Raw genomic sequence first — 14,171 nt, forward strand, 5'->3', positions numbered from 1 at the left:
ATTATATTGTAATAATTCAAAGCCAACACCTTTAATGCTACTTGTCTTTATTAGTATTTGTATTTAATATACATAAATCCATACAAATATATTTTAATTAATGTCAATAGATTTTTTTCTTGTTTTTACCTCGCTAATTTCAGGGTTACTAAATTTTAGTGACGAATTTTTTAAAAAATTATATATAAATTGTTCCGTTACTAATTTTATTTTTTAATAATAAAAAGATATTAAAAATCTTGCTAATTTAGTTATATTATATAACAAATTAAAAAAATCATGATTAAGCGAAGTATTGGATTTTTTACGAACACATGAAAAATATATAGACCATACATCGTTATTTTATTTATTTTTTAAAATAAAGATCATACCTCGTTTTTATTTTCGAGAAGAAGATCGTACCTCGTTATATTTCATATCTTCAATGACACACACAAAAAAAAAAAAAAATCATATCTTCAAGATAGCACGAACACAACAATAATATAGCGAATATCTTCGTATATGGCAATTCAACCGTACCATGATTCTTTTGATTCATATTTAGGACTTAATCAAACTTTTCCATAGGATGCAAAATGCCTTTTCTTATTTCAAATTAACATTAAATGGACAGATAAGTGGCATGAAAATAACGAAATCAAGAAATTTGCTGATTTTAAGCTTTTCTTTGCAAGCAAGCGATCAAAGATTGTACCAAAATACTCTGAAATTTAATTACTATAGACCGCAAGTTTGATATAATCTATAAAGATTTCATTACTGTGCTCGAGATCGAAGTATAATTCCAACATTGAATATATATATATATATATATATATAGCTTGGTAGAAAACGTTAAAAGTTGGACTAAAATGATAATATAAATTAATTAAGCAAAAGTTTGATTATCCAACGAAAACCATTTGTCACCGTAGGATCTCGAGACCATCTCTCTAACCGTTGGATGAAATTACACTAGCAGAAGAAACAGCCTCCAAGTCCATGAGGCCAAAAAGTCTATATAAGTCAGCCTCCACCCTCATCCATTTCTCACACACTGCAATTCAAAACAACCAACCTCTTCAGTGATCTTTGATTAGTACTAAGCTAAACCATTTCTTATTCCCTCAAAATCAAAACCTTTTTCTTTCTAGCTATTTCCCTTTTCAAATCATGCCACCTAACATCACCACCGTTGTTGCCAATGTCACCACCGAGCAATTACCCAAGGCTCGTGGAGGAAGTGGGCGTGCCTTCGTGACCTTTCTTGCTGGGAACGGTGATTACGTAAAGGGTGTCGTGGGTTTGGCCAAAGGACTGAGAAAGGCCAAAAGCATGTACCCTTTGGTGGTTGCTGTGTTACCAGATGTTCCTGAAGAACATCGTGAGATTCTCAAATCCCAAGGTTGCATTGTCAGGGAGATTGAACCTGTGTACCCTCCTGAGAACCAGACCCAGTTCGCCATGGCCTATTATGTCATCAATTACTCCAAGCTACGTATTTGGGAGGTATACACATATCTTAACTCTTTTGTTTTTTAGTTTAGTACACCACAAATATATATATATATATATATATATATATATATATAAGTATAAAAGTTTTTATACAATTTTAACTGGCTAAATGTTAAGAGAAATGTTTGTTAGACCATCTTAACTTATTTACAAATTGAGAGAGAATGAAAGAGAGAAGAAATAACTGATTGATTTGATCCATTAGTGTAATAGGAAGAAAAATATGAAAACAAAATAAAATTATTGATTAGTTGTTTAAAATTTTTTATTGTCAAAAAATAATCATCCAAAAATTAATCTTAGTATCACTTTTAATAAATTTACCGTAAATCAGTTTGCAATTTTACTTAGTGGGTTTGGTTTTTTATGGTTGCATGGATTACACGTAGTATGTATTTGGTCGCTTAAATTGTAGGTTCGGATTCTGTCACCTTTTCTATTGTTTTGTGTTGTCTGGTACAGTGGAAACCGTTTTGTGATGCCCCCGCCATCCCTTTAATGATCTATTTTGTATTTTTTATTTATTTAATCACTCGTTAAATCTTTTTTAACATTACTTACTTAATCTTTATAGCTACAATAAATTTTATTTTTAATTTTAATAATTTAAAACATTCCATTATAGACTATGAGGACGAAAAAAATGTAATTATAAGAACGAAAATATGATATTTTTAAACTATAAGGAAAGAACAAATTGATGCAGGACAAAATGAGTAAGAAGCCTATATTTTTGTTTCAAAAAAAGAAACCTATATTTCATTAGCCCTCCGAATTTGATGGAATATCATTTTTGTACTAAAACAATAGTAGTACACGCTTATAGCCCAAGATCATTTCTGAACCTAAAAGTTAAAGGCTCAAACTGTTTTCGTGGATTTTATTTTCACCTTTTTTTTTCCTCTTTGTATTTCATGTTTTTGTATTTGTTTTTTCAAAAATACATTTTTCCAAAATTAATATTTGGAACATATAGTTTACCAAAAAGAAGGGGAGTAGTGGGAAAAAAAAGTGCGAATGGAATCCCACTTTACTTGTCGTGCTTGATAATTGATATATTCGTTTTAATTTTTTTGCTTTAATTATGACAGATTCTAACATGGGTTTGTTTAATTGATTGTGAATGAAAATTTTTGTAGTTCGTGGAGTACAAGAAGACGATATACCTAGACGGTGACATCCAAGTATTTGGAAACATAGACCACTTGTTTGATCTGCCTGATAATTATTTCTATGCGGTGATGGATTGTTTCTGCGAGAAGACTTGGAGCCACACCCCTCAGTTCCAGATTGGGTACTGCCAACAGTGCCCTGATAAGGTTCAATGGCCCTCTCACTTTGGTTCCAAACCTCCTCTATATTTCAATGCTGGCATGTTTGTTTATGAGCCTAATCTCGACACCTACCGTGATCTTCTCCAAACTGTCCAACTCACCAAGCCCACTTCTTTTGCTGAGCAGGTATATATATGCTCAATTAATAGCATGCTTCACATTAAAAGAAAATAAAATAAAAAAAAGTTAAACATATGATTTAGTCCATCAGCATGTCTAGCATTATGAAATTTCTCTTATACGGATAAATGTTACTAGTTTGGTCCTTAGCACTGTTAACCCTCCTGTGTATTCTTAATTTAGTTCCATAAGTATAGTGTATTCTTAATTTAGTCTCTCTTTGTAAGGATTGGATTAAAAAATTTATACATACAGGAAACAAATTAAAAATATACTACATGTATAAGGATATGCGTTATAACGTTTGTATGTATAATAGGGATGGGTATAATCTAGTTTTTGATATACAGAGACTAAATTGAGAATTTGTTAGAATTTGTAATACATATAACGAAAAAATTAAATATTTAACCAAAACTAATTTAGCATATATGAGTTTCAAAGTGTAATTGTGAATTTGTTTTCATGTGTTGGTAGGACTTTCTCAACATGTACTTCAAGGACAAGTACAAGCCAATACCGAACATGTACAACCTTGTGCTGGCCATGTTGTGGCGTCACCCTGAAAATGTTGAACTTGATAAAGTTCAAGTGGTTCATTACTGTGCTGCTGTGAGTGTTCACCTTCTCACTATAGATTCATTGAATAATTAAATTTTTTTGTTTGATTTTTACTTGGTAATAATGTTTGTTTTTTCATTTATGTTACACACTATAGGGGTCTAAGCCTTGGAGGTTCACTGGGAAGGAAGAGAACATGGATAGGGAAGATATCAAGATGCTTGTGAAGAAGTGGTGGGACATATATGAAGATGAGACACTGGACTACAATAACAACTCTGTCAACGTGGAACGTTTCACATCGGCACTATTGGATGCTGGGGGCTTTCAGTTTGTGCCAGCACCTTCTGCTGCCTAATATGCTTATTATTTACAGCTACAAATTAATGTTAATTAACGACAAAGTATATGTATTGTTATTTGCTTTTTTTCGTTTTTGGGTCTTATATATGAAGGAACAACGTCTATGGTTTTAATTTGGATGACCTTCTTGTATACAAAGCCACATGTGATCTCATACAGCTTTTGATTATTATTAAGAAATTAGAGGACCTTTTATTATGAGTCCTTTACTTAATTTGTTTTCATTGATCAAGAGTTGTGGATATATCTTTAATTTTATTAAATGAAATTTTAAGGCATGTTTACTTTGCTCTTTTTATTTTTCATAAAAACAAAAAATATTGCTAAAAATGTTACTGATGGGTTTTTAAATAAAAACAACCAAATTAAATGAGGTTTAATTATGAAAAAAGAGAAACAGTTATTACTTGGGTTAATTTGGCTTACAGACATCATGTTCTGGTCTCTGTTCAATATTGGATTCATCTCTTGCATATCACTGACTGACATACTCGTAATCAAAGAAAAATATTTCACCTTTTGTTTTATTCACACAAATATATAGGAACTTGTGTTGTATCACTTCTTTAAGAAGCTTCTTCCTCTTGACCGCTTCTATCGTATGCTCTAGTAGTAGTCACCTCATTAGTTTTTTTTTCTTGCTATGCTCATCTCTTTTAATTTGTCAGTCTATGTTTAATTTCTACTTTTTATTAAAATAAAAATTTGGGGATATTTTTGTGTTGAAAATTTTACACAAGATCCACAGAAATTAAATATGCGTAATTCGATTTTGGCCAATAGAAGATGCATGCAAGTTATAGAAGTTACCATAAATGGATTCCTTGCACTCGAGACACATGCTTGAACAACTTTTCTTTAATTTCCTTTCTTTGAAGCATAGAGAAACAAGTAAAGCAATCTGATATGACTGTATCATCATGTAACGGGGTTAACAACTTTTAGTAATATGGCATACAACTATATATATCCACCGTGCATGTGCATGTGCATGTGGAATAGTAAAATCTGGGTTATTAAGTACAAATGTAATGATCAGGTATACTTCACTAGGCACTAGTTATGATCCCCGAAAGAAAAATCTTACGGACTAGCATCATTCTTCATTTCTTCCACAATCCTCACAGCTCTCTGAGAAATCTCATTGTTCCAATGATTCATAAAAAATTCAATCTTATCCCATCCTTCATATTCATGAACCCTTTGAACAAAAACATTGACACCCATTTCCTTGTCAGCTTCTCCGACCCTCAAAATGTTCTCCAGCCCCTCAAGACAAGTTGACACAACCATTGGGTCTGGACAGCTCAACAGATCACATAGTCCCTTAATGCAACCTTCTTCATATGCCAGGTACCTACATCATAGACATACACCTAATTAATAAGTTTCATCAAAGCATATATACTTTGAGTATCATGAAAAAAGGAATATATAATTATATATGTACCTGATATGGTCTTGAGATCCTTCAGAAGTCACGTAGAAGATGGCCCTGGCAGCCGCCTTCTTGACGTCAAACTCAGAATGTTGAAGAATTTGAACAAGAGGAGGAATAACATTGGCATCAAAGACAACCTGCAGCAATAATCATAAAAGAGTTGTTTTAGGACTCCAATTATAAATGAAACCAATCATAAAAATATGTATTTAGTCCTATATTTTTAGTTAAATGTGATCAAGATACCTTTACTTTTCATATGGATGGATTTGGTACTCAAACTTAAAAAAAAATAAAAAATACAGATCTTGTCCCTCTTTATTGTAAAAAAAAATGACTAAATCCACATTTTTTTTATAAACATTGATGACCAAATTTATACATATAGAAATATAGAAACCTTGACCACGTTTTTCCTTGGAAGGTAAGTGTCAACTTATATTCAAAAAATAAAAAGAAAGAGTACCATTAAAATTCACAATTTTTATTCATTTTATTGAAGGGTAAGTGGCAACTTTGAGTGATTCTATTTCTATCAAGCTATATAAAAAGTCTGAGGTGTGGCCAAGAGTGAACTCAGACTTTCATAACAGATTTTGGAGTCTCCCCATTATTGATAATGGTGGTGTGGAAGTAGTGATCTAATGCAAGAATCAGATTCTATTCTGGTTTTAGAACAGAGCATGTTGGAGACTGAGAGTTGTGGCGTAAGGAAAACGTTATATTTAAATTCTAGCAAAGACCATTTGTATCAATATTTTAGCTAGTTCTATAATCTTATAACGAATCGTATTAAAGAAATGGAAATTTTGAAAAGTACCCTACAGTAAGATTCGAATTGAAATCATAGTTTAACATTGATGACACATATTAAAGGAATAACTGATTCCGGGTTTATTAATATATAAATAATAATAATAATAATATTAATACATGTCTTCAATGCAACTGCAAAGAGTTGTGGACCACTTTCAAATGTGACACAAGATTACACATATCAAAATTCAAATTTACTGGTAGGGAGCAAAAATAGAATAAAGACAAATAACCGAAACTTTCTCAATCCTTAGCTACTAGCATCTTGCGAGGAATCTCACTCTGCCGCGTCCCTTCTTCATGCAATAACACGACCATTATTACCATTGGATGGCACATATGATTGCAATTCCATGTCATTCTTCGAATCCTTGACTGCTTCTTTAACTGCATCTTCTTCAATACCGTCTCCCTTATTCACCTCTTCACTCTTTCCCCAGAGAACAGAATAGAGTCCCAAAACTATCAAGAGAGACCCTACGGCACTATATACAAACCAAATAAAAAAAATGAGTCAAATTTAATTATTGGGTCAATCATAGGACACTAAATTAATTAACTATATATGTTGTGAAAGACAGCATATATAGTTTATTTAGTTATAGATAAGTAAGTAAATACTAAAGTGCAGGTGATTTCTTACGTTCCAACATATAATTTCTCCCGAAGCAAAGCCCAGCTCAAAATGGCAGTGAGGACAAGCTGCAAAGGGGTAAATACAGAGACATAAAGAGGACCTTTTCTCTCAATGGTCCACGACATGAGGCAATAGGCTAATCCAGTGCAAAATATTCCCTGGAACCAACATTAGCATATATTTATTATAAGAAATTATTTAATTCTTGGACGAGGTTAATTAAAAATACTAGTAGTAGTAACTAGTAAGTAATTAATTAATGCACATACCGCATAAAGGGCAGAGGAAAGTCTCATAGCATTGTGGAGTGACCAAGCTGAGGCCCTGTGGTCGACACACACGGCAATGATCACGCATTGAAAGCTTGCCATGAAACACATTAAGCCAGTGCTCGTGTAAGGAGCTGGAAATGTCTTGCTTATGTCTTTCTGAAAAACGTAATGATATAATAATGATTCTCTTAAAGAGGAAAATTAAACTACTTAAGATATATTGATGCTTAATTACTTGAATTATGAACCATGCTGCCCAAACAAGGGTGCTAAGAATTACGACCAAAGGGCCTAGGAACATGTTTCCTTTGCCAGAAGAGCTAGTTCCTTCCATTTTCTCAGCATATCTCCAGTGAATACTTGATTGGCCTAAACCAATGGTTTTTCCATGGTAAAATGACAAAAGCAAGGCTCCACTCACACACAATATTGTCCCGAATACCTTTGCTAGACCAGCCCTCTTCTTGATTCCCAAATTCTCTTGTCTAACCATACAAAATAAAACAATAAAACATAGTCAAATACCAATAACTTTCTTTTTTGGCCATTTGGAAGGCCTGGTGTGGAAATAAACGATAGGTCCAATTTGTTTGCTACCAACCTGAAGAGAACTGCAAGGATGAAAGTGAAAGCTGGGAGCAAATTTGTCAGTGCACATGCAATTGTAGCGGATGAATATTTCAGCCCCACAAAATAAAGCATCTGATTTCCTGTAACTCTGCATATTCAAGCTGAGTTGTGTCATTAAAATGCCAATATATGCTCAAGAAAACGAGATAGTTCATGATCTTCACTATATTATCTACTAGAGCTTTAAAAATAGTGACTTGGAAAAAATAATTTAAAAAATTAAAAGTCTAAATAGCTGATTTTCCAATCCCCCTATTACTTTCAGGTGTATACTTTTTCATCTTATTCCACTTCTGTTCATGTTATTTGGAATGGATCTTTGGCAGGAATTCCATGCAGAGTCTTAAATATGGTCTAATTAGTAGATTGAAGAAGTCTGCATGCAGAACAAATTTTTATCTGTATACTTCTGCATTTTGATGTTGCTTCGGGTTATTAATTTATTTTTCGAACTAATTGGCTATTCAGTTATCAATGGCTTTATGTTTGTTTGTTTGTTTTTTTTTTTTTGAATTATTTCACACAAAAAAGTAGAAATCTATCGTGAGATAACCAAAATAAATAAATAAAAGATATTACACCAAAAGCTTACCCGGTCAGGGACGAAAATAATATCTGAATCATAAGACGCTGTGTAATCCTGGGAAGCGTATTCCTGAGAGGAAAGGAGAGATTAAAGAAAAGAAATGAAGTTGACTTATCAAATTCATTCATGCATGATGCAGTTACTGATCAGGGTAATTTTGTTGTTCTTTGTCTTGTCTCTATTCACTCACTCTAGTCCTTTGTTGTGTCTTCATAAATAAAGTTAATAATATGCCTGCGGCAACAAGAACCTGACAATTTCCACCGAGATTATTTCTCGTAGAAGTACGAGAAAGCCATAAATGAAACTGCAATATTCAAGTCACGCGCTACTATAAATCTATGACTCTATACCCTTTTATAAGAAACTCCGTGAAACGTGTTGCACTATTTGTCTTAAGAATAGAAAGTTGCTGGCACGTAACATGCCCAGAGACTCATAACGCGTCCTACATGCATGCCGTTAGCGTCTTCATTATTTAGTCAAGCTTGAAGTTTAATTTCCCCATTAACTGTGCCACTAATGATTATGGTTGTTGTCTTGTTGCTAACCTTTTTGTGATCTTCTCTCCTTCTCTTCATGCATTTTCTTCTTTTGTAGACTCTCAGCAAGGCAAGAAAAAGCCTCATTCATGAATTTTTATTTTCACCAGTTTCATCAACCGTTAGAAAACGTTTTAGTATGATAGAGTCCAACGACGCTAATCATGTAGAACAACTTCTTTCTTTTTTTTATTTATTTAAGAAGAATGCTAAATATATCCGTTACTGTTTTTCTAATTATTATTTTTGTCTAATATGAATGGAAAGTCCGTTACTTAATCATCAGAACAACATGTAGCATTTTTCTTTTGAGTGTCTCTCTACTCCATTTATATACAGCAAACATATATAAATAGATAGACAGATAAATAACACAATCATGAATCAACCAAAACAAAAGGGACATCGACGGTGACACTCAAAGTGAGAATGTTATAGGTGCTTCAAAGTTGATCAAACCCTTTCATGCATGCATTGTGTATATATATGAAATAAAACAAAACCAGAAAGGGTATATATATATATATATATAATTACCACTCGAGCCAATAAGCAAAGGGAGCAATGGACACAGTAGCAAAGAGTTGTCGATAAGCAACAAGGACAAGAGGGCTCATTCCAGATTCTATTGCAAGCTTTGAAGTAATGTTCATCACTGCATAGACCAATTGCACAAGAACCATTAAGAGGAACGCAACTAGACCGGCACCCATATCAATTCTCTCTTTCTCACCCCTCAGTCTTAATTTGAACTTTGGAGAGAGTGTTGTATGTGATGAATGAAATGCATGAGAGATAGTACGTGTACATATAAAGAGGAGCCGTGAACAACTTGCGTGAAGTAAGAGACAAATTAAAGAAACGGTGACAAGAATAGCTGCAATTGATCTTTTTTAATTTTATTTTTACACAAAAGAAACGGTTTCCATGTATTTCTTGCGGGGTTTGGTAGCTTTCAATATTCATTAGAGTGATGAAGTAACTTATAACTAGTTGATTCCAGTCATGTGCATGTCAACAAAAGCAATAAATCAAGGGACCCATCACACTTCTCGTTGTAGGGCCATGCATTCTCACAAGTCTCACCCTACCCCAGGCTTGTTATTCCACGTTGCAACACATTGCATATACAGCTTCATGTGCTTCTCTCTTCCTTGAATTAAGCAGCATTTCAAAATAAAAATAGCTAGAGAGAGTGAGGGAAGTTCCACTTTCAGGTACCCTTTAATTTTCAAGGTCTTGGTTAGTTACAATTTATGATATCATTTAACTCTTTGCCTTGGGAAATGTAAGTGAAGTAAATTTTTCCAGGTTACAGTTATGACTGTGCAGATCTCTTTTATTCATACAGCCAAATCTAAGGGCCTATTAGGAGATGGCTTTGAAGTTAAACTAGGCTAATTTTCAAAATGCAAGGTTTTTCTAGATTTTACTCCATCCCTATATTATCATATTCACCTTCACTTGCCCTCCCGATAAGTTTGTTCCTAATTTTGAATAAACGTTTTTTGTAATGCTATCTTAATGCAATATATAGACATTTGCTTTAACCATCTAGATTTCAAACTTTTCTATATATATAGTTAAGAGTCATTAACTATTTTTCTCGTCGCGTCCAATTTGTCACTACATATACGTGGTGAAAGGAGAGAGAAAATTATCAATGCAAAGAGAATGTTAACTAGTGTTGGAACCCTGATTAAGAAAAAAATAGAAAGTGTTTCTAATGAAAAAATGTTTATGAACGGGAAATGAATTTAATGATTACTACTTCTTTTTAAAATAATAAACGTGTTTTAATAAAATGTTACATGCACTGCTTAATAATGAAATCATCATCAATACTTGTACTGATTAGCAAAACCCAGTTATCAATTAATATGTAGTATAGATGCAGTTTAATACTACATATGCTTATTTTAGATCGGTATATGTGGCATATATTCATTTATTACGGCATAATCCGGGGACTTAATTAATTCATACGTAAGGTAAGGCTAAGGCTATACTTCAGCTTAGGATTCAAACAAGTGTTTATTTCAGGTAAAGTAATGCAGCCAAAGTATAATGATAACAAGAAACAAAATCAACACGTAAAGGTGGAGTACAAGAGATGATTAAAGCAAAATATTACTAATATAAGTATTATTTTTTGGACATGTAAATCCCTTTTTAAATGTAGAGATTGCAGGGATAAAATCTGTTTATTTAATAGTATTTTCATTGAATCCTAATTAATCAATATAATTAAGTCTTTTGAATAATGATAATAAATTTCGTATAATCTACTAAAATATCCACTACCAAACAACCCAAGTGGATTTCAATATAAATAAGTTAGGTTATCTTTTGATAAATTTCTCCAATCATTTCCAAGAGAAAAAAAATAAGAAGAAAACAATGATAATTAGCTTCTTCATTTCATAAGCTAATTTTAGCTTCTTCAAAAACTAAATATTTTTAATTTATACATAAGCCAAACTTAATTTATGTGAGAAACTTATTTCATTTTATTTTATTATTTTCTTCTTATAAGTGTTTATAAACGAAAAAACTTATTCAAACAAGACGTTAGCCATGAGTTATTGTATTCTCTTTATGTATTACATCAATTTATTTTAATTGGAGCAGAAAATAAAAATAGCTTTAATTCTATTTTGTTACATAAAATATAAGTTTAGATTTTAGAAGAAAAAAAGTAAATCTAAAAAATTAAAAATAATAATTTCAAAATATAAATAGTTAATATTTGAAATAAAAAAGTGTTAATAAAAATGAAAATAATTAAAACTAGTAGTAATATTTAAGGATTTGAGATTTTACTATAAAAGTCTTGAAATTTTCAAAAAAAAATTAATATATAACAGCGAAGTCATAATAAACCTTTCATTCGAAATAAGTGTTTCTAATATATTGATACTTGATTTGTGATCGATAGCTTGTTAATAGCAAGACAAGAAAAATTACCCAAACATCTTTCCAAAATAAAATTGATTTATAAAGTGTCACGATACATTACAATTAATTAAACTCTTCCGAAATTAATCCATATATAGCTACTTCTCCATGATCACATGCAAGGCCGGCCTTTGGATATTGTTGAGAGGTGCCATGACCGAGAGTCCATAGTTAGAATATTAACAATTTTATAATTTTTAATTAATTAATATCAACTATATATTATATTATTGTTTATATCTAGATGGATTTAAGGTAACTTATTTAATTTAGTGAGCCTATTAGATTGATAACAGAGAATTAATATAGGTTTAATGAGCGAAAATTAGTTTAGTTTAGTTTATTAAGGGATAGAAAAAATTCTAATATATGTAAAATCTGAGGTGTAATTATGATTTTTAATACACTAAATCAAGAAATAGTTTTTTTTTTTTCATAAGAATAAAAAGCAAGTTAGATTATTAGGAACTACTCGTGTAAGGAGATCTGACACCACCAAAGAACTATTCCAGGTTTTTTTTTTCAAATATTGTTATAATTCAGTTTTAAGAATCAAGAAAAACTATAACAACTTGTGCTTTTCCAAATTGCTCATTCCAAAATTATTCATACATAATTTCAGAATAAGTAACCCGAAAAACGACATCTATCTATTATGGACTACTTGTTCCTCCTAAACAATGTATGCACAATTCTAGAATGTACAATCCAAAACTGCATAAGTTTTTTTGTTTTTGAAATCCAGATTTGATTTTTACATCGTTCGGGATTAGTGGCTCCGGAAATGAAAAAATAATACCGGATCAAGTGCTCCAGAACCAATGCAATAATAGCATATTATAGTGGTGTTCCTCCTGATGCATTCAGTGAAGGTTAGAAGTTAATCCCGTGAGGTTATTCACAAGTGGAATTTGAAGGCACTGCTTATTTATTCATCGCTGCTGCAATTCAAGACAACTATGCGATAGCTAACGTTATGGAAATGTATGGCTGTGGCGTGAAAATATGTGTATCGAGTTCATTGGGGAAAAGGCATAGAATCTTTTGGGGTGTGGGATGGTATGAAATGTAGTTATATCCATTATTTTGGGTTTTTGCTTGATTGTAACATGTTTCTATGTGTATGGTTCTTTACACTTAATAACCAGTTTTTAATAAATATATTTACTTTTTGCCAAAAATAAATAAATTATTGTCCCAATTCTAAATGGAAAAGGTGCAGTTGCGATCGTATATAACTATGTATTGTTGTATACAAGCACAGATGGTTAAAGCACAGAAAGATGAAAAGGAGGAGGAAAAGGGAAAGGAGGCGTGCAAGGGCATTTTTGTCTGTTTAGATTGTTTTAACTTTTAAGTTTTCTATGGGGTGCAAGAAGGAATGACCTGCAACTTATAATAGCTAAAGTCCACCATTACGTAGCCCGCCACTCCTGCAGCGTATTATAACTGTCATCCATCCTTGTATTGCGAAAAGTCAAGTCCAAAATACAAATTGAATTTTAAATTGAACTTTCTAAAATATAATAGGACGAAGCAGGAAACAATAGTGAAAGTACAAGAAGCAGCATCCCTTCATAATTCATTTTAAGAGATTTAGAATTAACATTAGCCTTAGTCAGCTGAAACATTTATGTATTAGAATAGATAATGTATTTATATATTTCTAGAGTCCTCATTTTCTGATATATATATATATATATATATATATATATATATATATATATATATATATATATATCGTAAACACTTAATTAATATTTTTATTTTTACATCATTAATCATATGATAAAATATGTTTTTGGATCCTTGTAAAATTTGATAAATATTGATTTTGTCCTCATAAAATTTTTCGTATTAACATGGTCTCTATAAAAATAAAATATTTTTATTGATTTTCAGTAATAATTTCATTAAACAATTCTCTAATGTAACTAATAGGCTTAATTATTTTATCTTTCCAAACACACTTGAAAAATAATAAAACTCATTGTTGTTTCATCTTCCCTCTTAATCTCATCAGCAAGTATGAAAAAATCATTCAAAAAATAATAAAAAAATTGTAATTTTAGAGAATTTTTAGTAACAAGAAATTGTTCAATTCATTTTCTTTTGGGGAGGGGGACAACCAATTATTTAATTAATTTGTAATCAAATTATATGTGTAAGTCTGATAGTCACGTCAAGTTATCATCTAGTAGAGTTTTCATTGAAAATTAATAAAAATATGTTTTATTTTTATAAAGACCAAATTAATATGAAAAATTTTATGAAAATGAAATTAATATTTTTTAAATTTGATAGGATTCTAAATATAATTTACCCTTAATTATATTAATTATTTATTTCTCATATTTTCTTATCTTTTTTCTCTTAAGTATCTACATCCTGAATCTTTTTCCATATTT

The 14,171-nt window shown here is 31.3% G+C and overlaps 2 protein-coding genes across 5 annotated transcripts; one reads left to right on the forward strand and one right to left on the reverse strand.

Moving 5' to 3' along the window:
• The first annotated feature begins 1,027 nt into the window (after positions 1-1,027).
• LOC100800249 (galactinol synthase 2) lies at positions 1,028-4,105 on the forward strand. Of its 3 annotated transcripts, XM_041012407.1 has the most exons (5): positions 1,028-1,494; positions 2,643-2,822; positions 2,943-2,963; positions 3,435-3,569; positions 3,676-4,095. In XM_041012407.1, exons 1-5 carry the CDS (start codon positions 1,159-1,161, stop codon positions 3,874-3,876), a joined length of 873 nt encoding a protein of 290 aa, XP_040868341.1. In that variant the 5' UTR covers positions 1,028-1,158; the 3' UTR covers positions 3,877-4,095. The 3 variants fall into 3 exon arrangements, with proteins under 3 accessions (XP_040868341.1, XP_040868342.1, NP_001341795.1); XM_041012408.1 differs by lacking the exon at positions 2,943-2,963; NM_001354866.1 differs by having other exon boundaries at positions 1,029-1,494; positions 2,643-2,963; positions 3,676-4,105.
• A 2,087-nt stretch (positions 4,106-6,192) lies between these two features.
• On the reverse strand, positions 6,193-9,665 carry LOC100801512 (WAT1-related protein At1g09380). Of its 2 annotated transcripts, none has more exons than XM_003554566.5 (7): positions 9,343-9,665; positions 8,270-8,332; positions 7,649-7,765; positions 7,283-7,532; positions 7,045-7,203; positions 6,782-6,933; positions 6,193-6,623 (listed from the first exon to the last, which is right to left on the reverse strand). In XM_003554566.5, exons 1-7 carry the CDS (start codon positions 9,516-9,518, stop codon positions 6,437-6,439), a joined length of 1,104 nt encoding a protein of 367 aa, XP_003554614.1. In that variant the 5' UTR covers positions 9,519-9,665; the 3' UTR covers positions 6,193-6,436. The 2 variants fall into 2 exon arrangements, with proteins under 2 accessions (XP_003554614.1, XP_040868668.1); XM_041012734.1 differs by lacking the exon at positions 9,343-9,665 and adding an exon at positions 8,454-8,742.
• Positions 9,666-14,171: the final 4,506 nt, after the last annotated feature.

This window comes from Glycine max, chromosome 19, assembly GCF_000004515.6.
Source record: "Glycine max cultivar Williams 82 chromosome 19, Glycine_max_v4.0, whole genome shotgun sequence".
Lineage (NCBI taxonomy): Eukaryota > Viridiplantae > Streptophyta > Magnoliopsida > Fabales > Fabaceae > Glycine > Glycine max.